Source organism: Clytia hemisphaerica, unplaced genomic scaffold, assembly GCF_902728285.1.
Source record: "Clytia hemisphaerica strain Z4C2 unplaced genomic scaffold, Clytia hemisphaerica genome assembly, whole genome shotgun sequence".
NCBI classification, from domain to species: domain Eukaryota; kingdom Metazoa; phylum Cnidaria; class Hydrozoa; order Leptothecata; family Clytiidae; genus Clytia; species Clytia hemisphaerica.
Window position 1 is genome coordinate 1,185,207 of NW_027104076.1, and position 27,750 is coordinate 1,212,956.

Consider the following 27,750-nt stretch of genomic DNA (forward strand, 5'->3'; position numbering starts at 1 on the left):
AAAAATGGGAAATTGGTCAAATCTGAATCAGTATGGCAAAGATTTTACCATAGGGACTTAAACCCAGCTGAAAGATACCAATCAATACTATTGGGAAATCAGACTTTAAACAAGGACGAAGCCTGCGTTCCGCAGCCTCTAGTGATTTTTCACTAGACTGCGTCCGCAACGGCATAAATGAATTCGTCTGATTTTGAGCGAAGTAAAATATACAAATCTTCCGAGGCCGAAGGCCGAACATTTAAGTAACTCGAGGAATTCAATTTTTTAGGCACTCAAGATCCATTTTCAAATCTCAGCAGCACGAACACCCCTGTCTCACAGCCCCGGTGGAAGTTTTGTTCTGAAAAAAATTTCTATCGAACTTCCAATAGGGATTCAAATTCTATTGTTTCTCAGCTCAAAAATTCCAGTGGGGATGGGTTTACAGAGGGGCTTTTAAGGGGTACTGAAAGGCCGATACCGTGTCACCGTAAACCTTGAACCTCCCCCCTACAGTACAATTCTTTCCATTTTCGAACCATAGCGGGAAAACCTTTTCCGTCAGTAAGAGTCGTACACCCTCATGGTATACTGTACTAGTTATCTGTCATTAGCCAAATGTGTGTTAGCACAAATTTCAACCTCTAAATATCATCAACGTCGGCATACTTTGTGTTACTTCACATATACCAGCTAATTACAAACAACACACATTACAAGTGGTCATTAACATAATTGCGACGACCTCTGTTGTTTTTCCGGCCGTAAGGCAAGAAGGGGAACAAGTAGACCCCGTGTTGTGGTCACAATTAATTATCCCTAATTAAAATTTGGAAATTCAAACCGTCATTAATAAGACAAACAAACATTTCCGAAAGTACCTCTAGAAAGCTCTCAAATGGAGTGTCTGAAATAGTTTAAGAGATCCGATAAATGGGATAACGAACCCTCCTCCATAGAAGTACCTGTCTTATGAAATGTCACTACAACGGGGAGCAGTAATTCCTGAAATTATTAATATTTCATACTCAATCTTGAAATATCAAATCATTAAAAAGTAATAAAAATTTCTATTTCAGAAGAAATCATCTTATGTAACGTCCCCTTTATTACCTTTGTTTACAAAGAAGGAAACAGAAGAATTTGGAACTCTTTGTTATCAATTTTTTTAGGCATTTTAAGAAATAGTATAAAAGGGATCACCAGAACATTGAAAATCATCAAGCAACTTGTACAACTACAAAGCGTATTGAAGAATCACTTCTCTCAATCGATCATTATGAAGGCTTTCATCATCTTGTCAATCATTGCTGGTAAGTTTCTTCCATCGATGCTTGTTTGTCAAAACATTGTCACCTTTTACTCGTTTACTTAACAAACAAACAACCACTAGGATAATCTTACTGCTTCAGGTCTCCTAATAAAGCATCGATCATCAATCACAAATCTATCCATTCATTCACTTATTAAAGTTTCCTTGATCAATTCGAATCAATCAATTTTTTTTCTTTCAGCTTCTTGCGCCCTTGAGGTTGGAACACAAACTGGTACAACACCACCAGCTGTCGCATGTCCAAACTCTTTGTGTGAAGGCAAACCTGACGGAAACTTCGAATATTACTACTATGGTGTATACAACCCACACTATTTCGTCCAATGCTCAAACGGATTAGCTTATTGCCAAGCCTGCTGGCCATTATCTTTGGAATTCAGTGAAGGATGCAACCAATGTTTGTACAGCAAATATGACGAATGTGTCACCACACAACCATGGGATCCAGCCACCACTTTCTATTGCCCAGACAAATGCCCTCATTACGGTCCAGAATTCAGTGGAAATGTCGAAGACCCAAACAACCCACACCAATATGTTGCTTGCTGGAAGGGAGTCACTGTTGGATGTATTGCTTGTCCAGCTGGTTTATTGTTCAACCAAAAATGGAATGCTTGCTTGTATGAAGGAAAATACAAGACCGAGCCAGAATACAAAAACCCATACACTGAGCATTACTAAATCTATATCCGAGTGGCAAGCAATATAAAAATTGAAAAACGAAAGTCATGAATTTTGATAATCATTTGTATTTTTCTGATTATATTTTTAACTGTTTTTTAATCTTTTCTCTTCATTGTCTTAAATTTTTTAACAAAAGAAAACAATAACTCAATAAACGCCAGTTTGGATGATGTTACTCCCTGGTACTTAATTGACTGGTCCTGGAAAAATAAGGTATCGCGCTCTTCCAAATACACTCTTCTCGAGATGCATAAATTTATTGTTGTCCTCGTTTTCAAACCGATTTCATTGCTATAAAATTACATATTCATTGATAATTGTGTTGTTTGCACCTCATGAGACATTTTGAATTTCAAGTACTTTTGTTTTAGAGTAAATGTTTGCCTTTTGGGAATTTAAATTTGTTTAAATGTATAATTTCATAGCAATGAAATCTGTTTGAAAACGAGGACAACAATAAATTTATGCATCTCGAGAAGAGTGTATTGCAACCATTCGTATGAGGATAGACCTTTTCATAAATTACGTCACGAACATCGCTTGCCTCGTATTCAAACAATTACCATGGTGATTATGTCCCTTGAGACATTAAATGATTTTTTTATAAATAGAAAGTAGTTTTATTAAAATCCGCTGGGATTTAATCACCATAGCAATAATTTCAAAACGAGGCAAGTGATGTTCGTGACGTAATTTATGAAAAGGTCTATAGAGAGAACATTTTAAATTTTGTTTGTGGTAGCCTTTATTCATCCAATCTTTAACAATCATAGGTACGATGATTTGCTGTAAAGATATTTTGAGATAACCAAACTTCAGCTTTTGGGGGTATTAAAGGAAGGACCATTTATTTTAATTTCACAGTCAGAAAAACCATTCTGTCAATTTATTTCTTAAATTCCGTCGAGCAGTCTAAAAGAGGACAAAAAATTCTGCCACCGAAAATTTCTTTGAAATTCCCAAATTCTGGAGATTTTGAGAGCTTTTTCCCAATTCCGAAATTCCGATCGATTTTTTGCCGAAATGCCGTATTTCCGGACTGAAAGAGACCAATTTTTCGTCTCCGATATAGGACTTGATTTCCGAATTGGGCTATTAAAGAAAAAGATTTGTACCCCCTAAGTTGAGGAGATCTTTTTTTTTAATGTGACCCCTGGGTTTTTCCAATTTTTCAGAACCCCCTGGATTTTTTTCTCCCATTTCTTTGGACCACCTTGGATTTTCGAACTCATTATACTGACCACACTGATTTTTCAACCCGATTTTACTGACCACCCTGTATTTTATCATTTAAAAAACCAGACCACCCTGGATTTTTTATTTTCCAGACCACCCTTGACGTCACACCTCTTCAACATAGTGGGTACAGACTATTTCTGGAATAGCCCAATTCCGTCCAAATTTTTGTCCACCATTCCGCCCTAAAAATCACCGTAACACCCACATTTAAATTAGGTGCAATCCTTATTTTGTCACAACACAGCACGTTTTACACCGAAATACCGTCACTTTTTCGTTCAAAACAGGGCTTATTCCGTCTCAACGTCCTGTAAGCCTCACCTATGGTGCTATGTAATAATAATGACCTAATGTAAGACGACCCAATACAAATAATGACTCCTGCTAAAAATTCTTTCTGATGAGACAGAGGTGCTACTGTTGCCTTAAGGAGAGGGGTTGAATGGTAGACCGAATGAAGAACTTCGTTTCAAAATTTGACTTTATTACATCTATTATCATTTATAATGCACATCAGGTACATCTTGCTCATGAAATCATCGTATATAACAATTCAATGGCAGTCATCCAGAACATTGTGAGTGAGAAGACCGTCATCGGTTGTAGTTGTCGTCCGTCGTTGCCGTTGCCGTTATTGTCGTTATTGTTGTTGTTATTGTTAACTGCCATGCAGTCACTGTGTATCTGCTCACACTTATCAGAAGTGACGCCAGTATGGCAGCGACAAACACCATCGTTTGTACAACTACCAATATAATCCAGACAGCCAGAACATTTTGATTGGAAGGTTGAAAGTTCAATGCATTTCTGATTTTGACACATTTTGTTTGTACCACACGGTGTACCGTCAAGCACCATTGCTGAAAAAAGAATTGATTGAAATATATGGTGAAATTAGTGCACTTGTGGGCTTTCTCTTTCTAAAATCTAGACATGTGCCTGTGGATTCCCATCTTAATCAACATCTACAGCATATTTTAGACTTTGCAGATGGACCATTACTGAAGACCATTTCGTGATTTGAAATATAAAAAAAGAAAGCCAGAAAACTGCGAAATTGAATTTGATTCCATTTGTTCCATTCCATTCATTTCAGTTGAAAATTTGTTCTCGAAGGGAAGAAATCCTTATAAAATCTCTGGTAAAAGACATCTTAGGCTTTTTGAAAACAAAATCCTTCTTACTTTCATTAGTCTGGTTTCTTCCAAAAGTGATTCTTGGTACATGGCAACGATGTGTATGTTGGTCATTATATTTGACAGTCAGCACATCTACACCTTTCCTCCATCCAACAACTGGATAATCTTGAGGTGTGTTTGCACAATAAGGTTTTCCACATTTAACATCTTGATCTGCGCATGCACTGTAATCACCAGGGCTTGACCCACAATGTCCATACCAATCACCTGCAATATTGTATCGAAATGTTAAATGATTTCAACCGCTTTCTTTTCTCTCACTTAAACTTTTTAACATTCAAATTCTAATCATGGTATTAATTGAAAAGTGGGCTTTCATCTATATCATCAAAATCAATTTTGAAAGCTGTATCTCCTTTGCTCTAAGCATAAAACTCTGAAAAGGCAAGAAAGCCTAGAGTTGTTTATTTGCGTAGACTAAAATTTTGTTTGATTGCGCCTGACTGATATAAATACCTAGCTATCTTCTTTTCCCTTCTATCTTTACATACTAACCTCTCTTGTTAAGATTATAGCATTCACTGTGTCCGTTTTCAGTAGTGTCGGCTCCCCAAATCATTTGACATTGAGACGCGTGTGATTGACAATGTCCTTTATAACACATCCCACCTTGTTCGCAGGGGGTCCGATCCTCTTTATATGTATCTTTACAAACGTGAGAGCTTCCATCGCAAACATCTGGTAAATCACACGTGCTATCTAACATTGTCCGACAACATGTACCCTTGGATGCAATTTTACATTCATGACAACATCCACCTTCGTAGCATTGAGAACCAGCAGTCAACTTACAAGTATTTGGATTACAGCAAGGATTGGTGCAGAAATAAGGATGTCCGCAATCACATTCTTCTCCAGCATCTAAGATGTTATTACCACATGCAGAGGTAACGTCAGTGGTAACTGTCGGTACATTGAATAAACATGTTGGTTTATATGTTGATAGATAGTATTGCACCATATCATTGTAACTACAGTCAGTAAACAAACGAGGTAATGGTTCAAAACCTTTCGAAGCTGTCGACATTATACAAGTATTATTTTCTATGGGTTCATTACATTGGCATCCTGGTCTATCGTGCAAAATACCAAGATCATGACCAATTTCGTGAGCCACAACGGTTGCTGTGAAGTTAGTTGGAGCAATTAAGTTTACTGTAAAGGCCGTTGCATGATCGGGTGAACAAACTGTCGCGAAATGAGATAACCCAATGTTGCCACCTTTGAATAAACCTTTACCAGTTATTAGATGTACATGATCAGCCATCATGTAATTTTCTGATCGGTTCTGGACGTAACTATTGAAACGTATAAGATTCATATAAGGTTCCTCCGTAAAAGAGAATTCTATTTGATCATGATCCGACCAGATTTCTATTCCAACGACGGTAACACGGAAATTTAAAGGTCGATACATTGTATCTACCATATGAAAAATCTCGTGTATATGGTCAGTTAATTTTTGTGAATCGTTATCAAATCGTCTGTATATTGTATTATCAGCAACAACGAATACTTCTAAGTGATACATTCTTTTTGATGATGCTATGGGGTCTATAGTAGCTGCACGGCGTTTACGACTAGCCTGTTTCTTCCGCTTTTCGTCCAACATTGAACTCAAATACTGAGCAACTGGACCTTTCTCTAACGAGTAACGATTACTTTTAACATTTGTAGTGATTTCAGGCATCGAATCTCCGGTCAAGCCAACTGAAAATCCATTCCTAACAAAATCATCGTCATCTTCGGCCAATATTATTTGAAGCGAGAGAGAAATGACCAAGAAAATCAAGATTTTGTGTAGATCCATTCCTGAATCGTTTTATTGTGCGAAACCACAGCCACCCACTGTCGACCCGACTGATGTATCAAAATAAGCACATGTTTTGCGACAGTTGTTATTCTATTCTGACGTTGCGATTCGAAACTTTACAGTGTAGGGGTATCTGAAATTTCTGACGTCAATTTTGTTCAACAAACGCGCTTATTTTATTCAAGAACGCCATATGGAGTATTTTTGGACCTTCCTCCGGTACCCCGGTGGAGGTCCTTTAAATTAACCCATGTCCGTTCGTTCGTTCGTTCGTTCGTCCGTTCGTTCGTCTGTTGCCAGCTTTTCTCGGGATTGGCTCATTAGTTTTTTCTGATTTTTTGCACAATGATGCAAAATGGCATTACCCGAAATGTGACGGAGCCCGATTTTCGGGAAAAAAAATTTTCCGGCCGAACCCGGAAAAACTGGTTTTTTGACACTTTCTCGAGATTTTATCATTAGTTTTTTCTGATTTTTTGCTCAAAGATGCGTATTAACAATGCCCAAAACATGGCTGAGTCCGATTTTTGAGAAAAATTTTTTCCGGCTGAAAATGCCGGAAATATGCCGGAAATCGCCGTTTTTCTGGATTTTCATTGGATTTTTTCCTTATAATTGGTTGTTTTTCATTCAAAAACATTATTAATAGCAATGCCCACCATCAAGCATGTTTCAACTTTCAATAAAATTGATTTTTGAAGCCGGAACTATTCAAAAGTCGCCGGAACAACCTATTTTCGCCGGAAAGACAGTATTTCTTGAATTTCTCGAGCTGTACTTTATATTTTTTTATGAAATTTTGCACACTGATGCAAAATGACAATACCTAAAATGTGACGGGGCCCGATTTTCGAAAAACATTTTTTCCGGCCGAAAATGCCGGAAATATGCCGAAAAACCGTTTTTTTTGACATTTTCTCGAATTTTCATCCTTATTTTTCTCTGATTTTTTGCAGAATGATGCGTATTCGCATTGCTCAAACATGACCGAGTTCGATTTTGAGAAAATGTTTTTTCCAGCCAAAAAAGCCGGAAATTTTCGTTTTTGCAGATTTTCATTGGATTTTTTCGTTTCATGTCTTTGTTTTTTTCAAACAAAAACATCATTTATAAGAATGTCCACGATTAAGCATGGTTCAATTTTCAATGAAACTGATTTTGGTACAGGAACTTTTTAAAAATCGCCAGAACAGCCGAGAATCGCCAGATTCCATGAATTTCTCGAGTTGTTCTCGTATTATTCTGCATTTTCATACTATTGTTCTCCTTTTTCAATTGTCTTATTACATCAATCTTCAGGTAGGTCCATTCAGCATGTAGCTTGTTTCAGGTAAGATTAGAATTGAGATATTTGGTAAAATTGGTTAAATTATTTGATTCTGTGCTCGTGGCACATAGAGAACTTCAGTTTACAATTGAAAATGCACAAAGTGTGCGACGTTGAAAATTTTTTTTTCCTTATTATCATTCAATTGACTTGGGAATTCAAGAATTCATTCCTGTTGATGTTTCTTTGTGAACCTTTAATAGTTCCATTTATTCTGAGACGGAAAAATCGTCTGAGACCAGAAGTTTGTAAAATGTGATCTGCGGAGGGATCCTGTTTACTGAAACATGAATGGAAAGTTCACTCCTCCATAATGCTGATTTTCTAAATTGCTCGTCTCAGACAAATCAATTCTCTCAGTATAAATAGAACTAATCTCAATCCATGAAAGCGTGTTCAACTATAACACTTATGTACTAAAGTTCGTCTCAAAAAGGTTTGAAATGTTTTAATTTTTTTTACAAAAACTTTTAATTCAGACGTATAATAATAAAGAGTTTGGTATCGTTGGAAAGATACCCTATCAGCCCCTTTTACGCCGGGCCTAATTTAACGCTGGCGCCTTTTACGCCGGTCCTTATTACGCCATGGCCTAATTTTGGGCTTACGCCAATTAGGGCCGCTAGTAACGCCAAAATTGGTAAAAAATGGCTACTTTATGCCTCAAATCAGTAAATAATGACTAAAATTTACATTAGAATTGACGTTTTCAATAGTAAACTGTTCAAAATTTCATCGAAAACCATCAATCTTTAAAGACATTAAATATTTCACTGAAGTTCTAAATATGGAGTAAAACAATGGATAATAATTTTCGTCTTCGAATCATACCTAAAATCATTTAAATTAATTAACGCCACTTTTAGTTTAAAATGGCAAAATCTTGGCCCTTTTACACCGGCCCTTTTTACGCCGGCCCTTTTAACGCCGGCTCTTATTACGCCACGAGCCCAAAAATAACGCCAATATAAGGGCCGGTGTAAAAAGGGCCGATAAGGTATTCAAATGCACTTATATTTTCCACTACTAGTTTTTCAAAATTCGATTTTTGGAAATTAGGCGTCGGATTGTTTCCTTTTAATCCGACGTTTGTGTGAAAACTACGCGGTTTGCAATTTTTGAATGGGAATTAAGTGGCTTCATTTCTCATCAAGGGGTCTCAAGTCGTAGAAGCCATGACAAAACAGTATAGTCTGGTAACTGTAGACCTCTACAAAACCCCCAGGAGTATAGATAGAGTATATATGTTGTGATTGATATTGATGTGCACTCTTTTGAGCGTTTTTAATTGAATATGGACATTCATAATTCAAATCTCTGACTGGAAGAACAGAAAACGCAGAAAGATAAAAAGAGATCTATAAAAATCTATAATGAGATAGTAAAGGCCGGAATATATATGCACGGAGCTTATCTGCGGCACCCAGATGCAGAAATTTTCATCTCAACACGCCAAAGCTCTAACTAAAGTAAAGAAAACTTTCAACATCTGGAACGTATAGATTACGGAATCTTTGAAAGACCGCATCAAAGATGTTGCGGTGGGAAGCCTGGACTCCAGCCCTTGTTTTTTTGGCTGGGGGTTGGCTAGCCTATACTAGACGTCCCCGCGTGACTTTTAACCTTAGCGTTCGAAGCTCTCCTACAGTAACAAAAAAATCGAATTTGCGTCAAAGTACTTGATAGACTATTTTTCAAAATTGTCAAAGTGGAACTCACCATGAACATATAAACGACTGGACTTCCATTGTGTCTTTGAAGTGAGCTTCGTTGCCACCTGTATTTCAAAATTGGTATACAAAATCCGACAATATTCCGTCACAATTTCATTTCTTTGAATTACTTACATACACTTAGGTAGATAGAGCTTGAACATTAATCGTAATTCACAAAAGAATTATTCTAAAGTTTGCAATAAATTTTATCAACATTTTTCAACACTGAAATGCAGAATTTCAAGTGCGTGTTTACTTCTGAATCACTTTTATGTCACTCCAATCCAATAAATTTTAATTTTATATGACATGAAAAAAATAGTATGCCAAAGTATCCTCCGCCAGCGAAAAAAGTTTCTTGTACTATAGAATTTGGCCCTGCTCTCCATTAGCGCATTAGAGCTTTAGCGTGGGGGGGGGGTGGCCGCCGCATATAGTATTATCACTTATCAACGCCACCCAGTGTCTATCAATGAGCTAGAAGTGGCCCCGGGGGCTACCGCTTCCACTATAGAGGAGCTGTGTCCTGAGATATTTAGGGAGGCGGCGGAATCACGGAATCTTAGTTCGGTAAAACGGAATTTAGCAACAGGTTTTGCGAAATTTCGGAATTGGCAAAAAATATTCATTTTCAATTCAAAATTCGTGGAATCGTGGAATTTTCGACAAAAATCTTGAATTTCAAAGGAATTTTTGGAAGTAAGAAATGGCATAAAATTTAAAAACGGTATGTTGTTTCAGAAAGTCCCTTTGACTATAGGGAATTACCGGAAAAGAAAGCCATAGTTGGCGCTCGCTTTAACATTTGTTTTCATCATAATCTACCATTTTGTATTTTAACTCGATTTTCTTTAAATTTTGAGTGAATCTTTTACGGATATTTTTGACTAACCAAGACAAAATGGTATGGAATGTTGTGGAACGACTGAATACACGTCATTTAGCTTATTTTTTCTTCACTTCAGCAATTTTTTGAACATCTTTTGCAGGACTACTACCAGCTCATTTTCCAAAGGTTGGACTATGGTTATAAAGCAATGCTTTTCATTTCTTGCTTCGCTGGAATTCTCCTGCTAGCTTCAAAGGTTCACACTGTCTACAATCAAGAAGCTGATGCAACTTTTGAAGCAGTTATTGATGATGTTGTTGAAGAATCAGCTCCCAAAACAAGAACTTTAGAATCTTTTATAAGACAACCAAACCCCTCAACAAGCCAAGAATCTACAGAACACTGTACTTCCCTTTCCAAAAGGTATTGAAATTATTCAATAGACACTTTTCTTATAAAAATTCAAGCTACTTATAAAGGCGGCAATCACAAATATCTTCATATTTTGCGTCCTCGACCTCGTTGGGTCTAAAAAGTGAGTCGGCCGGTCGGTCGGTCGTAAACAAATTCCGGTTTTCTTACCTTCATCATCCATTTTTGGAGTGTATTCTTGAAGGAAACTACCAGCCAGCCAGCAGCCAAAACAACCGCGTGTGTTAGTCTTTCTTTGCTTAGTGGTCAGAGAGGAATAATCCTTTTTCAATCAAAGATTCAAGCTTTCATATTATTCCTTTATCTAAAGAAGGGTGTCGGAATTAGACAAGGGATGTCGTTATAGACCAACTTACGGTACACTTTATAGTTTTGATTCCCATTGAAGAATCATATTCTGGTTTTCATGTTATTAGATGCTGTTTTAGAGCTTTAGAGCTAGCCTGCTAATATTCCTATCTCTAAAGAAGGCTGTCGAAATTAGAAGAAGTTATGATAGTTGGTCTAATATTGACATCCCTCATTCTACATTCAATAATCAAGAGGAGAAACAGTTTTTTGACTAACTATTTACTCCAGCATAAATTTTATTAAAAAGACTACCACATATCGTCAACTCCTCTAACTTGGGACGATTGGTCTGAACTTGGGACGGTAATAAACAATTTATCACAGTCACGCTGCTCACATCTTGATGCCATTTTTTTGTGTTGTTTTTCTCTAGAGACTTTTTCCCAGCTTGTGCGAATGATTGACATGTCAAAGTTACCGAGTGTCGATAACAGATCTCACAATTTTCGGTGGAAGAACGAACAGTTTTTATATTTGTGTTTGGACGCTTGCGCAAAAGCGCATGTTTGCATTTACATCTCAAAGACTTGTTCCTTTTGCAGTGTAAAAGCCTACCTGGTGAGAGTAGCGAACTCACATTATTTGCTATCTATGATTCACGCTGATTCACGGTATGTTAATTAAATGACTTTGAAGGTTCGGTGAAATGGTGGTCGAATGGCCGTCCCATGTTTTGTCAGACAGTCCCAAGTTAGAGCAGTTGGTGGTATAATTGATTTGTCTTTTGCAATCACGTATCTTTCACCTAGAAGAGCCACCAGGCCACTGTGCAATTTTGAGCTTGATTTTTTGTAAAAAAATTGGCGTATGGAAGAAAAGAAAAAGTCAAAGATCAAAGAAATTTACCATTAACTTCAATTGCGATTAATAGCAAGTTTTAGGGCTTTCAAAGTTTGTAAAATATATGAATGATGGCGACTTCCATGATAAATCTTGGTACCATTTCCAATTACACCCCCCCCTAATTTGCGTTTTGCAAAAATGAAGAAATTGGCTGCATCACAATGGAGCACATGATGTAACCCGCGTGACAAATTACACTCTCATTATTTGTTCATTACATTGGGGTGGTAGGTGGTTTGGTGGCAAGCTCTAATTCTTCAATTGCTGTATGCCATTTTAAGGAAAACAAAAAAATTTAGAAGGGTGTGCTAACAGTGAAAATTCATTTGTCATTAACCTGATAATAGCTGTTCATAATTTTCTTATGTGCACGATAAACATCTGAAGGCACTTGAAAATTAAACATCTCAGGAAAATAGTCCTCCCGCAGAAAGTTCTACAACAACAATCTTGTTGTGCGCCGGAAAGTCAAAAACTGATATGGCGCTCTATTCATAAACACAATCACGCAACTGTCATTCCTAGTCCTTTTAGAAGAACGCTGTTCTTACGATTTCGAGATTGCATATTCATCAGATTGTTATGTTTTCACACATTCCTTTAGAGCTTCAGCATGGTGTGCAAAAGACAACCACAATTTGATCTCAGGTTATTTTTCATGGTCTCTGTTGCAGATATGCTAGCTCATTTGTGTTGTTAAATGTTTATAGACACAGAAATACAACTCTGTGCCCAACTGCCCACTGTATGGCCCAAACATACCCTGAACATTTTTGGGTCATGTTCAGGCCAAAATAGCAAAACATTCTTTTGGCCTGAACATTTGATGTTTGGGTCAACTTTGGGGCAACATGCACAGGCCAAGTAAAGCTCATATTTGTGACTTTTTCAAGTTAAAAATCGTCAAGTGACCTGGAAAAGTTTGGGCCATACCATGGGTTGTTTACCTAGGGACAAGATAATTTATCCTGTTTGTACTGACTGTTCAATAGACTTTTGTAATCTCCTAAACTAATTAAACCTCGAAAAATTATAACATCATTGTAATTGATTTGCTTTTTACAAAACAGCTGTTGCCTAGAGACAAATGATTTATATTCATGATGTAGCAATTCGTTTAAATACTATTCAATAAACTTTTGCAAATGTCTATACAACCATGATTAAATAATATATAAGTAGATGATCTTGTAAAATTGAACATTTAATAATACAATTTTTACTTGTACTTTCCAGTAGCGGTCTGGCAGAATTTTAGGAGGGGTGCTAACCATAAATTTGGCGCCCTTTGTTTGGGTTTTATAGAGTTGGGTTTTTAGCAACCCTTCCTTTAGCCCTACTTGAGGGTCTGAAGAAAAATTGAATTTGGCATTAACTTGTAGAATTATATTTTCAGGTCTTTAATCTTTGTGAGCACAACTGATGGTTCTTTTACATGTTTGAATGCGTTATCTGGTCAACTTTTATGGTCAGTTCCAGCTGAAAAGTCATTGGTCTCATCCAGCATTAGCAGTATCAAGGTGAGAAGCTTAAGAATAACTTCATCTTCTAAATTTTCACGTCCCTTTTTATTTTGAAAATAGAAAAAATAAGTGTATGTATAAAAGTCTCTTTTTCGCACCATCGTCACTTTTTCAAAATTATACATATTTAATAATCAAGAATAACATAATACATTTGGTATGCCGTCTTAATTATTCATATGAATGATAACAAACTTAAATCAGTGAAAATACTTTCTGTTCAAATTACTATCTAGAGCATTAAAGAATTAGCAGATGTGAAATTCATCCCATCTCTGAATGGAAACTTGTACAAATGGAACGGGGAAAGACTTGAGGTAGTTCTCCTTGTTCTGTCAACCAATTCTTTGCCTTGAAAACAACACTTTTCAATTGTACAACTACTTATTGTAAATCAAGAAATATAGGTAACTAACAGTAGCGTGGTGGTTTGACCAAAATTGAGGCAAACTGGTGAGGCAATTTTTTTAAGTTGGGATTTTGGCACCCGGGCTATCAAAAGTAGAATATGTTTGTAAAACTTACACAAGCTAAGCAAGCATGAAAATTTAGGGGTATTTTTTTCTAATTTTGACTGTAAACTGCTATTTCTAAGGCGTAAAAAATTAAAGGGATATGCTGAAATTCGTAATCAGCCATACTCTTTTCTTCCCCTTGTCTTTCAGCAAAACCCACAAATAAATTAGCCCCTGTTGGGCACTGCTGGGGGGCCACCAGCCGTATGCGCAGCGTCGCACGCTGCGTCTCCCAATCCAGTGAATCACTACACATCTAAAAAATTCTAAAGGAAGAAAAATAGCCGCCGATTGATGATTTGATTTTGGTTTTAGGAAATAAAGGACAAAAAAGATAACATTGCATTGCAATTTTTAACCACAATTAAATAAATGACTTAGCAAAAGTATATTTTAGATCTTCTTAGCCATCGTGGCTGGCCATCGTGGTTGGACATTCGAGGGTGACTTTGAAAGACTTTGAAAAGATTTGAAAGTGATTGGGAGCCGCTATTGTATACAGAAAGTAAAAGAGCATCTGAATAAGAATTCTTTAAAATGACAAAAAAATTTGTGAAGAAGATTGATTTTAACCCATCAAGCTCCAAACTTGGTGAATAGAAAATAGTATCTTGGGGTCTCAAAGTTAGTCTAGTGGTAGGAAATCTGCTTAAGGTGCAAAAAGATTATGGTTCAACGCCATGAAGAGGAGGCTCTGTAGAGCTTTGTTAAATTTTCGGAAAATTTTTACAAAACGTTGTAAACCACCACACTACTGGTAATTAATACAAATATTCAAGACCAAATCAAGACAATCACATCTGAGAATGCTCCCAAAGGGCGATTAGCCCAAGAACATTTTCTTAATTGCCTCTCTCTGGTAATATAAAGCACAAGACTGGGCAAAATTATCCCTGAGTAATCTCTTTTAAATGATTTTATAGGAGGTGAATTGTTCTTCGAAATGGATGTATGTGATTTATAATATAGTGTGCTATATATTGTTAAAATCGTAACCTATTATTTTTGTTTTAGACTGTACCTCTTTCAGCAGATTATCTACTTGGAAATATCAAAAGACTACCAGATGGTAGTTATATTGTTGGTGGGCAGGAAGTATCCATCAGTGGTATTGATGTTAATACTGGAGAGGTAGGTCAATTAAATCACCTATATGTATGTTACATCGTCTCTAGGCCAGTAGCATTTATTCTATAGTTTACGCAAGTTTAGGAGATAATTATTTTGTAAGGATTTAATGTAAAAGATTGAGTTTTATAAAAGAAAACCCCAATTTACTTTGAGAAACTGAGCTAAACACAAACTGACATCTATTTGAAAATCATTAACTGTTCATTTTCTCAGCTTTCATATGACTGTACATTGAAAGGATGTAAGCCAGTGAAGAAATACTCTAACACAATCAAACACAAGGATATTATCTCGTTGCGAAGAACACAGAAAACCATCCGTGTTTTTGAGCCACAGAGTGGACAAGAAAAGTAAGTCTTGGAAAGGATAATGATTAAGGGAAGACGAGTCCTCTAGATTTGTTACTTATCATACTGATCATTACCCTTTCTATCTTTTGATTAACAACCAATATGTATTAAAAAAAATGAATATTGTGATTAAAAGAGACGACATTAAAATTCTTCTGTATACGAATGTTGTTGTGGATTTCATGTCGGTATTACCCAACAATATTTCAAACCAAACATTCAGTCTCATAGATAAATATTTACCAAGTTCTTTTTCTTCATTCAGGTGGAATTATTCTGTCGGAAATTTTGACATCGAACTGGTAGAAGGTGAGAGTGGGGATGTATTGGATTCATATTGTGGTGAAGATGGTGAATCTACCAATGATCAATATAGTTTTGTCATGCAGGATGGTGTTGTTGCCAGTGAAGAATGGACATTCCATTTCACATCACCCATTGCAAGTGCATGGAAACTGGAAGATAAACAACTGAAACCGTTGAATGTTTTCAATTCAGATCAACTTCAACTTGGAGAGAATATCAACACGCAATCTTTAGTTTATTTAGGTATCTATTGGACTGTGTTTTTTTTTATTGAGTTCTCCAGGAGCGAATGATGCCAAATTTAGATCAGTCCTATCTGGAAACTAACCCAGTTTCCACATGTTGTAGATTCGATAGGTGTATTTTGTAAACAGTCTGACGATCTCATTTGACATTTTGAAAGAAGAAAACCGAATGTTTTTGCTTCAAAACAACTACCTTCCTTTAAAACATATTAACATTTCAGGACTTTACAAAGGTCAAATGTATGTTCAACATCCGAACGAGAAAGAGAAGAAAGATTCGAAAAGCAACCTTTTCTCAGAAAAATTATCTTTGGACGTACCACAGATAGGTCATTGGAGACCTCTGGTTGCCACTTCTCCTTCCAGAACTCCTTTCATCAACTATGATCGTGGAGATTCGACAGCATTAAGCTCCATTGATTACCCTTTCGGTAAGTATAGGTTTCAAATTCTAATCTCAAACCAATTTCTTATCTTCAGTAAAAATTTTGCACTAGTTGAAGAATTGAAATTTAAGAGTAAAAGTCAGGTTTTCTTTGATTTTATTTTTGAAATTTTGAATTAAAAGTATTACTTAAAGCTTTTAAAAATCTTAGATGAGAAAAATGAAGCAATTTCACCGACAAGAACAATTTTGATGGTTTCTTTACCGTCTGACTGCCTCAAGATGAATATAATTAGTCATATCTGCCGAACCCGGTGCATCCTGTCCGTCTATACTTACCTCTATTTAATATTGTTTTAGACAATGGAATCTTTTTATATTCCAACACAACGGCTGTAAGTTTACCATCTAACAACAAAGAAAACAAAGAAGGGTATTGCAGTTCAGAGAATCCTGACGTTTGCAACGCAGATAACCAGAGTGAGACTGGTGAAGAGAGTGTCTTCTCTGAATATGTCGACCTTGCACCAGTCACTATACGCGATTGGTGGTAAGAATTTTTTAAAGTTCAATTTTGTTTCTTCACTGTAATCATTTCTATACAGCACAATCCACATAAAGTTAAATAATTTTGATGTACAAATTTTTTCGGGCAAAAACTTTTGTGAGGTTGAAATATCATGAAATTTACGAAATTTCTATTTGCGAGCTTAAACCTTCACGAGTCGCTGTCTCAAGAAATTTCAAAACCATTCTTTTTATTTATTTAAAGATTCACAAGTCTGTATACTCAAACTTTTACTGAGAATGTTCTTTTCCTTTTCAACCGTCTAGGAAGGAAATCGCAGTTTTATCTGTTCTGATAGCAATTGGAATCAATGTTGCTGCACGATTTCTAAAGAAGAAACTAGCTGTCATTTCTGTAAGTATTTATTAGAAATCACATCTTTGTTGATTCTATTTGATATAAGAGATAACACAGTACTTAGTATTAAGAAATTGACTAAAGATTTCACTCTCATGTGATCTATCCATAGTACATTTTTTTTGCTGAAGGGATCAGAAATTTTCAAAATTTCCAAAAAAGCCTTGGTTATCTATCCTTTTCTGAAGTTGGCTGAGTGTTTTTAGAAAAGCTAAACAGTAAGAGCAATCTCTCAATTTAAATTATTAAATTTATCAAATTTGAATTAAACTTGTCATACTTGCCTAGAAAGAAATTCTTGATTATAAAGGAATATACAACCGCTCAGGAATTTGTGTTCAAAATGCTATTTTTGTGCGTAGAGCTAGGCAAATTCCTGATTTTCTGAGTGTAACAAGAAACACTATTTATGTTCAAATAATTCTATACAAATTACACATCTAAGGAGTAATTTTATCTATCAATCACGCTTTCTTTTGACATTCAGCCACAATTAGCGCCATTAGAAGAGGATGTTGTGATCGAAGAAGCAGTTGAGGAAATCCCTCAACCCATCACCAACACCAGTGCAAGCACCAGTAGTAAACATGTCAAAAATAAAAGCTCCATCTCAAAAGCCTGTGATCCGATTCCTGAGGTATGTATAGTTCATGTTAACCGTTTGCTATTTTAAACTTTTGTCATTCCCCAAAAATGATGGTAGCACTATATAAAACTACAATGAAAAATGTTTGCTTACACGTCCTTGAATATAATTTAGTCTTCTTTCCTAAGATCAGTTGTGTTTTCAACTGCAATAGATAGGTATTGTTTTATTTCAAAAGATTTTGGGTGATAATTTAACGTTTTGTGATAATTTAATTGCATTTACATAGGAAAAATTTCAAGAAATAACGAACGAAAACTTTTTCATTTCAGATAAATACTGAGGAGATAACTTCAGAAAATGCAAGCTCGTCGACATTGACATCAGGAGGATCCAATAGCGATTTTACATCAAGGTAACAATGTGTTTTGATACAAACCAATCATGATTTCCTTTTATTATGCCACTTTAGTTACTCTTCGGTTCCTTATGAAAGTCGGGTCTCTGGTAAGGTGGAGGCGTTTATTACCGGAAATTTACTCGTCCGTTTTGAATTTGGATTTGGATATTCCTATTTTCCCCTTGGTGTTTCAACAAAAAACTCTCCACGCTTTTAATTTTGTGTTTTTTTTTTTGCTATCTTAAATATCTTAAATTTACCTTCGACAGATACTTGGTGGACTTTGATCATTTAGAATGTCTTGGTAAAGGAGGCTTCGGTGTCGTTTTCAAAGCCAGGAAGAAAATCGACGAATTCGAATATGCAATAAAACGAATCTATCTACCTCAATGCGAAGAAGCTAAGAGTCGAATGATGCGTGAAGTAAGGGCGCTAGCCGCCCTCGAACACCCTGGGATCGTTCGATATTTTCACGCATGGTGGGAAGCACCGCCCCAAGGGTGGCAATTTGAGCTTGATCGAACTGTTTTGATGAAGGATGTCGAGGACCCTCCCTCGTATGTTTTTTCACATGATTGGGCTCTGGAAGTGAATAGTTTGAGTGATCATAATAAGATTGACAGATCCAAGGAAGAGGAGGGCAAGAAAAAATCCTTTGAAGAATCGCTAGAAAAATGTTTTGATTTTGAGAGCAAAGCTGGTGAAATGCAGTTACTGAGACACAATGATGTTTTTTATTCAGACGAATCTCAAGATACTGATAGTTTTATTTGTTTTGATGAAAACACGAATGAATCGACTCGCCTCGATGTCACGTCCAACTCTTCTGTTTGTTCAGAGAGTGATTTGAGTATGAGTAGTCGAGGCAGTAGGCCATGTCATGAAAGGACGAATACGCTTCGAGCGGAAGAGGGTGCGGAGGAAGACAGCTTTATTGTTTTTGAATCGAATGGAGACATAGAAGAAGAAAGTGAAGAACGAAATGAAGAAGAAGAATCGAAAGAAGAAAGGTTAGATCAAACGAGAGAAGAACTCAAAAAATCTAAACGAAGCACCAGAAGGGTAGTAGGTAGGTTTGTAGATTTATTAATGAATCTGAAAATTTATACATTTTATTTCTACTACATGTTTTTCTTTTTATAAGCATAACGCTTATAAGCATATGAAGGCTCAGATTTGCAGAATTCCTAAGCATAACATGAGCATATATGTCAGCCTAAATTATTTTTCAAGTGGTAATTTTTTCTGTTTAAAAAGGTTTGGTAGAGGTCAAGTAAAAAATAAGACATTTTCACAGCTAGCTAACATTTCACTGCTTCCAAAATCTGAACAAATCTTTACAAAATTTCTGAAATTTCATTAAAAACTTCATGGCTGGAACCCCCCCCCCTGGCCTGAGGGGGGGGGCTAAAAGGTCGAGCAGTAATTGGTACCTGATTTTAGCCTGTTTCTAGGGGGGACTAACCATGTTAGGGGTCACCTAATTTTTTTTCAGATGGACCTGGGGGCTAGATAAAGTCTAGTAATAAAGTCTAGTAAACTTTCCGGAAATGGGAAACTTTCATCTTGTCATTTGAAATTCTCAAAAATTTCTGCTCGCTTCGCTCGCAACCAAATTTTTAAATCATGTTCATTCTGAGATTTGTCATTCTGTTGTATTCATCAATCTGGCCATTCAAATGACCGTTAAGGAAAAACTAAAAACCTTCCTATTGGATAAAATGTATTACGTATTTTGCTAAAATTTCTGGAAAATTGTCATTGGCTTAGGGGTCACCTAAAATATTTGGCAACCAGGGGTTACCTAAATCTTAGGGGTCACCTGAATTCTTAGGGGGCACCTAAAACCTGCTGCCAAGCCATGAACTTGGCTCGGGGTGAATCATAAGCATGATTCTTAAGCATATAATAAGCATAAACTATGCCTAGATGCTTTGAGAACTTAAGCATACACACGAGCCTGACCAAGGGGCATACACTTGCTTATAAAAAAAAACATGTACTACATAGAAGCTGTACTGGAGTGAGATACGAACTCGTCACTTTTGCATAACTATTGTGTTACTCTCAGCTACTCTAACGAATAAGAAACGAAGAAGCAAGCAAAAAAACAAAAACAAGAACTAGTGCACGAACGCTTAATCATCAATAACAGAAAATCAATGAGCTTTTATTTACTTTCTCAGGGAAATGCTGTACGCGAAGTAGTCTATGTTTGGATAAACCTCCCCTATTCTTATACATTCAAATGCAACTATGTAAACAAGAAACGCTAAAAGATTGGCTGGTCAAGCGGTCACCTGACATTTGTTTTAAGCGAAGTTTGGAGATTTTTCAACAAATTCGTGATGCAGTGGAATATTTTCATCGACAAGGGATGATGCATCGTGACTTGAAGGTAGGATAATCTTTTTCTAAGCAATGTTGACATCTAATCTTAGTTACTGATTGTGATAATATGCAGTACTAAGAAGTTATTTCTTTCCTGAAATAACTTCTGATCTGATCTTTTTTTAAGTTCAATCAGGGATATGTTATAGCGGAGCTGGATGAAGGACGAGAATTCCTTAGCGGATTGCTTCTTTGTCTTTTCTATTGTAAACTGTTGATAATAGAAATCCATCTCTGTCCCCTTGAGTGTTCTGTTTTTATAAGAAAAATGAAGCAGACAAAGTATTCATGCAGTACGTTTGCACATATTTTGCTATGATGTTCCCGCTTTTCATCAAAATAATATTTGTAGAAGATACCCCAAAAGTTTCCTTGTAATTGAAATCTATTTTTATCAGCGTGTGTTATGAATTTGAGAAGCTTTCATGATTTCTCTTTAAAAATTTCGGATGTAAATATTTTGACAAATATTGTTTCAATTGACTTGAATTTTTTTCCATAATCAGACATACCGACTTGCTATCCGAAAATATCAGTTAGAAAGTGAGGCACCCCGCGGTGTAGTGCGGTATTTCAAATGAAAAAGTACTATTTATAATCTTAGAGAATAAACTTCTTATAACTTTACAATTAAAACAATGTTTCTCATTTTTTTAAATTGTCATTCACCAATGTTTTACAGACCCTCTTGATAATTAAAAGTTTTTAATCGTGAACGATAAATGCAGCAGCAGAATCATTGGCTAAGAGGAAATCCAAATTTCACGAGTTTGTAATTAAAAAAGTTAAATTTCATATCAAATTTTAATGTAAGAGATAGAACAAGGCTTTCTTAAATGTGCGTTATCCAGCTCCGCCATAACATATCCCTGGTTCAATTAAACATTCTTAATTCAGTGGTATGTCTGGGTATATGTATAATTGAGCTTCTGAAATCAATTTACAAGAACCAATACGGCCCCTTTTCGATAACCTTGTTGCATTGTGTCTCCTTTATCGTTTATGCCACTTTAGATTGTGTTTCTTATGGTTATGTTCTTGCATCTCATCTTTTCAGCCTGCGAATATTTTCTTCTCATTGGACGGTTCAGTCAAAGTAGGTGATTTTGGATTGGTGACAGCCATCACCAGACCTTCTAGAGGGAAATGTAAGTATTTTGTTTTCCCGTTTCCCCATTTTAAAGGCAGGAAAAAATATGATTTTTATAGAAATTAAAGACAATCCTTTTCTTCAGGTTTAAGGTTTCGTTTATTTTTCATTTAGAATTTGTTTACTCTTAGGTGCCAAATAAACGCCCCCCCCTGCTTGTTAATTTTTCGAAAATTTTCCAACCCCCCGGACCTTATTAGGACCCCCCTGTTTATTAATTTTTAAGAATATTTTCAGTTAGCAAGAAGAAGTCGCCTTATTTTGCTCCAAAAAGCCTGATTTTAGCCTACATTTACCTCATTTTCAGGTTTTCAGGGTTTTCTCCAACCTCCCGGTAATTAGGTCCCCCCGGTTTATTAAAATTTCGAAAATTTTCCAACCCCCCCGTTTAATCTAAGAGTATTGTACTTTCTTACATTTCAGCAAAACGACATGGTTTTGTACAGGACGAGAATCACACAGGACAAGTCGGTACACAACTCTATATGTCACCCGAACAAGCCAGTGGCAAACCATACAGTCAAAAAGTTGATCTGTATGCTTTAGGTTTAATACTGTTCGAATTGTTGAATTATTTTTCTACACAAATGGAAAGAATAAGGGTAAGATTTAATTATTGTTGCAAAATAGCTAGTGAAGTCTGTCTTTGTTTTTAATTTTTGCTTTGAATTTTGATTGAAAAAAGAAGCTTGAACTTCAGACTTCGGTTTTGATTTTTTCCCTCACAGAATATCGTATAAATGTCCATTACAATCTTTACCTTCGATTTAAAAATCATCCGGCTCAATTAACGTCGTTGCACCAGGGTTTTATGGATGTTACTCTAAATAGGTTTTTTTCTTCTCCAAGGCAAGAATAAGGCCCCCAGAGAAAGGGGTTATTTTTGCAAAGACAACTGACTATTAATCAACTTCTTTCTTTATGTTTTTAGTTGATATATGGACTTAAACGAGGTGATTTACCCGAAGCTCTTCAAAATACACCACAAGTACGTTTTAGTGTGTAATAGAAATCTTCTTTATGTAATTTTATACCAAGAAGAATTTTTTCATAAGCTATTATTTGGTCTTTCTAATCACTCATTAACTTTTTTTGTAGTAAATTGCGAATTTTGATTCAAATTTTATTTCGCTATTGTCCATAGGGCGAGACCAATTTAATCGATCGACCGATCCTATTTTTGCTAAAATCAAAAAATAATAATATTGAATTCCCACTACAATATATTTTACACATTAGTTATTTGTAAGAATCAAATTTGAAATAAGTTGAAAATTAAATTCAAGAAATTGAAAAATTTAGAAAATCAAGCATTCCATACACTAGCATTTTATTATGATCTTCATCGAAGATAAAAAAAGTGAATTTTTGATCCAGATATTTTTTGGAAAATATTTTCGGTACTTTACCAACCTTGATGAATGAAAAATTTATTCTTATTTTACCGACCGACCGACCGACCCATATTTTGTTAACGATCTGCCCGTAGAACAACAAATTAAATTGGTCTCGCCTAGTATGCTTTGTGTGAAGAAAATATTTGAATTACTTTTCAATCTTACCGCATTTTCTGCTTCAATTAACAAGTTTTTTGATTTTCTTTCCTTTTAAACCAAATTAGGGTGATCTGGTGACACTTTTAACGAACGAAGACCCAAGCCAACGTCCCGAAGCAATAGAATTGAAATCACATCATTTAATTGAAGACTTTCAGAAAGCTATACATTCGGACGTTAACAAGGAAGTTACCGTCGAATCATGAGCTGTACTTAGATGCATATGGCTTCTGTGAAGTTCTATATAGATTTGGCTACATTCTAAATATTTTGAACTAAGTTGATCCTACGTGACAATGGGACATTTTCACTCGCGAAAACTTATATACCTTTTTCATTAATAAGTACCATTTTTAGAAAATTTTGGCATTTTGTACAATAACATTATTGGTTGGTTGCGTTCTTTTTCTTGATTTTTTTTAGATAGTATAAGTATTTGCACATTTGAAATGACAGAGATATAATATTGTGAATAAGTTGGCTGAAATGTATTACCATACCTTGACTGGTATCTGCAAAATATTACCATTGAACGACTAAAATGCATGATTTCCACTGCTTTCATCGAAAGAGGTATTTGTCCAGCCGTGTAAAAAGGTCGAGACAGTACCAGGCGGTTTTGCGACTGACCGAAAAAGAAAAGTTTTTTCGTATATGCGAAGGTTTATCCGTTCTACGACAGTTTTGTGAATATTTTAGATTGTTCCTGATTGTTCCCTTTGGTCTAATGGTTTTTATTTCCCTAATCAAACAGCTCTGTATAAAATTCCAAGTGCAAATACCTTTTTTAAAGAGGTATAGTTTTGTATTTTCGTGTATATGTAAAATTTAAATCGCTTATGTATGTTTTTGTACATATTTTTTTTTAGATTTCTATAGAATCTTTAAAGTACTGAGATTTCCATTTTTGTTTAAGGAATGGAGTATTTATGACGATAATGTAAATAAACATTATACAAAAACAGAGAAAAAATATCAAAGTGAAATATTTTTATATTGTATTTGTGTTCATTCACCACGCATGCACAGGAATATTTAGACGGGTAGGAAACTGGAAAAATTGGTCCCCTAACGCCATATGGCCCTTGAGCAAATAATTCATTATTTTCTCGCCAAAAGTGACGCGTTGTTCAAAGTATTTTTAAATATGATACCCGAGCATAGCGTTACCACAAGCCTGAGTCAGTATCAACAGAGACGAGGATTTATAAGGATAAAGTACCCCCCATAAACTACCCTCTGCCTGTGCCAGTGCCGTATACACAAATTATATTTTAGGGGACCCTATATGTTTAATATCTAAGGAGGCCCCATCATGGCAAAAAACACCATAATCTGAAAAATATTTTGGGGGAGCCCAGGAAATTGAAATTAGCCGTAGATATGGGTCTGTGTACAAGACTTAGCTGCAACGGTGGCAAAAGTTAAAATTATACTTTCACTTTCGATTTTGATCTAACTCCACCATCTTTGTTATTTTGGGTTAACTGATCTCTCACTACTTGACTGGATCGGGCTACCCGTATGTGAGGAGTTAGCCTACCTGGTGAGTAATAAAATATGATATCTGTGCTTCTCCAGTCCTCGATGAGCCAATCCCTTCCAAGCTGAAATTCCGAGAAAACGAAAAATTGTAATTTGGATAGGCGAGACCTGTTAGTCAACTCAGATTTTCACTTTTGGTAAATGGTAAAAAAATCAAAGGAAGTGTAAAAATGAGAAAGCAAGCCACAGAAGTCTTCGTAGACTTGGGGGATAAGTATTCTTTTTACGATTGAAACATCAAGCATATTGTTGTGTGCAACTGCTTACTGAAAGATAGGTTATTACAGGAGGGCCAGGCCATATTTTAGAAAGGCAAGGTGGTGGCCAAAAAGATTAAAGATTACAGGGAGAAAACAGGCAATTTTTGTTCATAATGGGCTATTCCATTTTTGAACCATACAGGGGTATTGACTAACTTTTCCAGGGGGGGTGTGGGCCTTCATTTTCCAAGGGGTTTTTGTTCATTTTTCAGATTTTCCAAGGGGGTTATTAAAGGTTTCCAGGGGGCTCTCTCCTCATAAACTGACATCAAAGTAATTTTCCAGGCCCTTTTTCACAAAATTTCACCTTCCAGGGGTGTTGACCCCTAATTTCCAGGGGATAGTTTGTTATCCAAAATTTACAACTTTTCATCCAAAGCAAAAGACGTGCTTTTTTTGCTGCCATCTTGTTTTAGAATGAGAATTATTTTCGGTTCCAGTTCCCACGGGTTTTTTTTATCCAATCAGATCGCGCGATTTCACTTTCGCTTTCTCTAGTCCAATAAGATTGCGGGAATTGAGTCATGTGACATCTCTATTGAAAAACCCGCGCAGAATAAACTAGAAATACAGGGGGTCACACTACTAGAACGTCAGAACGTAATCAAACATAATCGAATATAAAAAATACCGTCAACTGCTCTAACTTTGGGACAATTGGTCTTATCTTGGGATGATTGATTTCTGAACTGTATTTTCACTTACTGTTTAAATCTCACAATTTTCCGCGGAAGAACGGACTTTTTGATATCTGTATTCGGACGCTGGCGCAAGTGCACACGTGATTTTGCATTTTAAAGTGTTTCTTGTCATTAAAATTTGTTCCTTTTGTTGTGTGGAAGCCTATATACCTAGTGAAAGTAGCGTATTCAACATTATTTGCTATCTATTATTTGCGGTATGTTAATTATATGACCATATAGTGTGCAAGGGGGTTCCAGATCCCACCTAAAAATTCAGGTCCCACCTAATAATCCTAAAATCCCTCCCCCCCTCAATCCAGACTCCCAGATCCCAGCTAAAAATGCTATCCCCACAAAAAATTATACTATTTCGAGGAACTAAACATAATTTCTTACAGTATAATAATAAAAAGGAGTAAAAGTTTAGTATTGTAAAAGAATTTTTAAAAGAATATAAAATTTAGAAAAAATTAAATTGGAAATAAGAAAAACTAACATTAACTTTTACCAAAACACCAAAAATCCCACCTAAAGAAATTAATCCCCACCTTAAACTTGTTTCTCCCACCTAAAACCTGAAATTTTCCAAATCCCACCTGGAAATTTTTGACCCAAAACACTAAACCCTCAGGAGGGGGAGGGTCACACTATGATGACTTTGGAGGTTCGGTGAAATGGTGGCGGAATGGCTGTCCCATGTTTTGTCAAATAGTCCCAAGTTAGAGCAGTTGGCGGTACATTCGAACTTAATTGAAGCAATCGAACGACAAATCCTGGGTAATAATTATAATTCAGTTGTGTTTGACAATTGAATGGCAATTATTCCATTGCGTTGGATATTGTGTTCAATTCATTCGATTGACACCGTCTGGCTTCGACAAAATATTACTTTGGATATTTCTGGATAATATTATCAACTGAAACCAAAATAATGGCTTGCTGTGTTTTAGCTGTGTATATTTATGATTAGTCAAAAAACTCCCCCTCAAGCTAAAAAGGTTACCGGTTTCGGGCAATGGAGGCAAAAATCAGCAAAAGCTGGTGTTTCCATAAATCTGAGAATCACAATAAAATCCTCACTGCTGATGGGGGGGGGTAATGTTTATATTGAAATCTGCAATATAAATGAAAGTGGTCTCTTCTTCTCAGTGGCTTCCATAAGTCGCTCCATCGGAAAGTCTTTTAAAAAAAATTTCAACCAATGAGATTGCCGCGTATCTGTTGAAGGTTTTAACCACTGGCGCTAATGGCTTTTCGGTGCCTTGGATGACGAGAAGTCATATAACTTAATTCTTTTCAATCGTTGATTCTAAGGGTAGACTCTTTTCTTATCTTTGGTTCTCAAACAAAAGCAACAATTTGATGCAAGTGTTATTTTTTCAAAGAATCCTTTTTGATTGGATGAACACGCTTTACCTTCATTTAATTGGATACTTCTTTTTAATCCATATTCTCCAACACCCGTTCTTCTATTTCTTCATGTCTGCCAATCCAGGGAGTCTTCGTATATGCCATAGGAAAGCTCATGAAACCTGCCAACTTAATTTTGAGTTTTGCAAATCCCCAAGATTGACAAGCAATCATTTTTTTCCACTTACAGCTTTTCTCTTTGATCTTTTATTGGTTTCTTTTGTTGATTGCTTGCGTCATCAATGGCTTTTGTGTCATTTCTTGAAATGGAAGCACATGGTTTTTCCCAAACTGGTATACAGCAGATTTCCTAACTAGTTTTAGATGGTTCTTGGATCTCACTATGTTTAGCCGCTCTTTTTTATAAATGCTGCATATCTGTTTTTATGGTTGAGGAGATTACAACATATTTGCCCAAACCTATAGAGGAAGGGCTTGAAAATTATCTTGTTTATGTTTTGAAATTGATTTCTGTAAAAAATCTGGTCTAATTTGTCATTTTGACGACATTAAATGTCTCAGAGGAAAAACTTTGGTTTGACCACTGTTTGTTACATCTGACAAGTTGTATTGTTTGTGAGTGCACTTTGTAGTTTTGACAATGCAAAGATGCTAAACCCTTTTAACTAACCACCTGAGTTT

At 35.9% G+C, this 27,750-nt stretch overlaps 3 protein-coding genes across 4 annotated transcripts; 2 read left to right on the plus strand and 1 right to left on the minus strand.

Annotated features, from left to right (window-relative positions):
- Positions 1-1,154: 1,154 nt before the first annotated feature.
- Positions 1,155-2,145, plus strand: LOC136812528 (uncharacterized; the record flags this gene model as incomplete). The annotated part of the gene is given in 2 exon segments (XM_067069056.1): positions 1,155-1,295; positions 1,497-2,145. Coding segments are annotated over 2 exon segments (534 nt in total). The 3' UTR covers positions 1,997-2,145.
- Positions 2,146-3,701: 1,556 nt separating this feature from the next.
- LOC136812619 (zinc metalloproteinase-disintegrin-like batroxstatin-3) lies at positions 3,702-6,330 on the minus strand. The gene is made up of 3 exons (XM_067069151.1): positions 4,933-6,330; positions 4,423-4,644; positions 3,702-4,098 (listed from the first exon to the last, which is right to left on the minus strand). The coding sequence occupies exons 1-3, from the start codon at positions 6,245-6,247 to the stop codon at positions 3,767-3,769; spliced, it is 1,869 nt and encodes a 622-aa protein (XP_066925252.1). The 5' UTR covers positions 6,248-6,330; the 3' UTR covers positions 3,702-3,766.
- Positions 6,331-10,236: 3,906 nt separating this feature from the next.
- On the plus strand, positions 10,237-24,204 carry LOC136812620 (eukaryotic translation initiation factor 2-alpha kinase 3-like). Of its 2 annotated transcripts, XM_067069153.1 has the most exons (17): positions 10,237-10,544; positions 13,144-13,267; positions 13,507-13,587; positions 14,800-14,916; positions 15,130-15,266; positions 15,532-15,815; positions 16,039-16,248; positions 16,563-16,752; positions 17,037-17,124; positions 17,615-17,764; positions 18,046-18,128; positions 18,383-19,182; positions 20,300-20,511; positions 21,562-21,652; positions 22,078-22,256; positions 22,586-22,642; positions 23,276-24,204. In XM_067069153.1, exons 1-17 carry the CDS (start codon positions 10,330-10,332, stop codon positions 23,414-23,416), a joined length of 3,159 nt encoding a protein of 1,052 aa, XP_066925254.1. In that variant the 5' UTR covers positions 10,237-10,329; the 3' UTR covers positions 23,417-24,204. The 2 variants fall into 2 exon arrangements, with proteins under 2 accessions (XP_066925254.1, XP_066925253.1); XM_067069152.1 differs by lacking the exon at positions 13,507-13,587 and having other exon boundaries at positions 10,246-10,544; positions 23,276-23,565.
- Positions 24,205-27,750: the final 3,546 nt, after the last annotated feature.

Excerpts from the sequence above, each read along its gene's own strand:
- LOC136812619 (XM_067069151.1), bottom strand. The coding sequence starts at position 6,247 with ATGGATCTACACAAAATCTTGATTTTCTTGGTCATTTCTCTCTCGCTT. Across the intron at positions 4,645-4,932 it reads CTATAATCTTAACAAGAGAG|GTGATTGGTATGGACATTGT; the intron begins GTTAGTATGTAA and ends ACAATATTGCAG. Across the intron at positions 4,099-4,422 it reads AAGAAACCAGACTAATGAAA|CAATGGTGCTTGACGGTACA; the intron begins GTAAGAAGGATT and ends TTCTTTTTTCAG.
- LOC136812620 (XM_067069153.1), top strand. The coding sequence starts at position 10,330 with ATGCTTTTCATTTCTTGCTTCGCTGGAATTCTCCTGCTAGCTTCAAAG. Across the intron at positions 16,249-16,562 it reads CTCCATTGATTACCCTTTCG|ACAATGGAATCTTTTTATAT; the intron begins GTAAGTATAGGT and ends ATATTGTTTTAG. Across the intron at positions 17,765-18,045 it reads CCTGTGATCCGATTCCTGAG|ATAAATACTGAGGAGATAAC; the intron begins GTATGTATAGTT and ends TTTTCATTTCAG.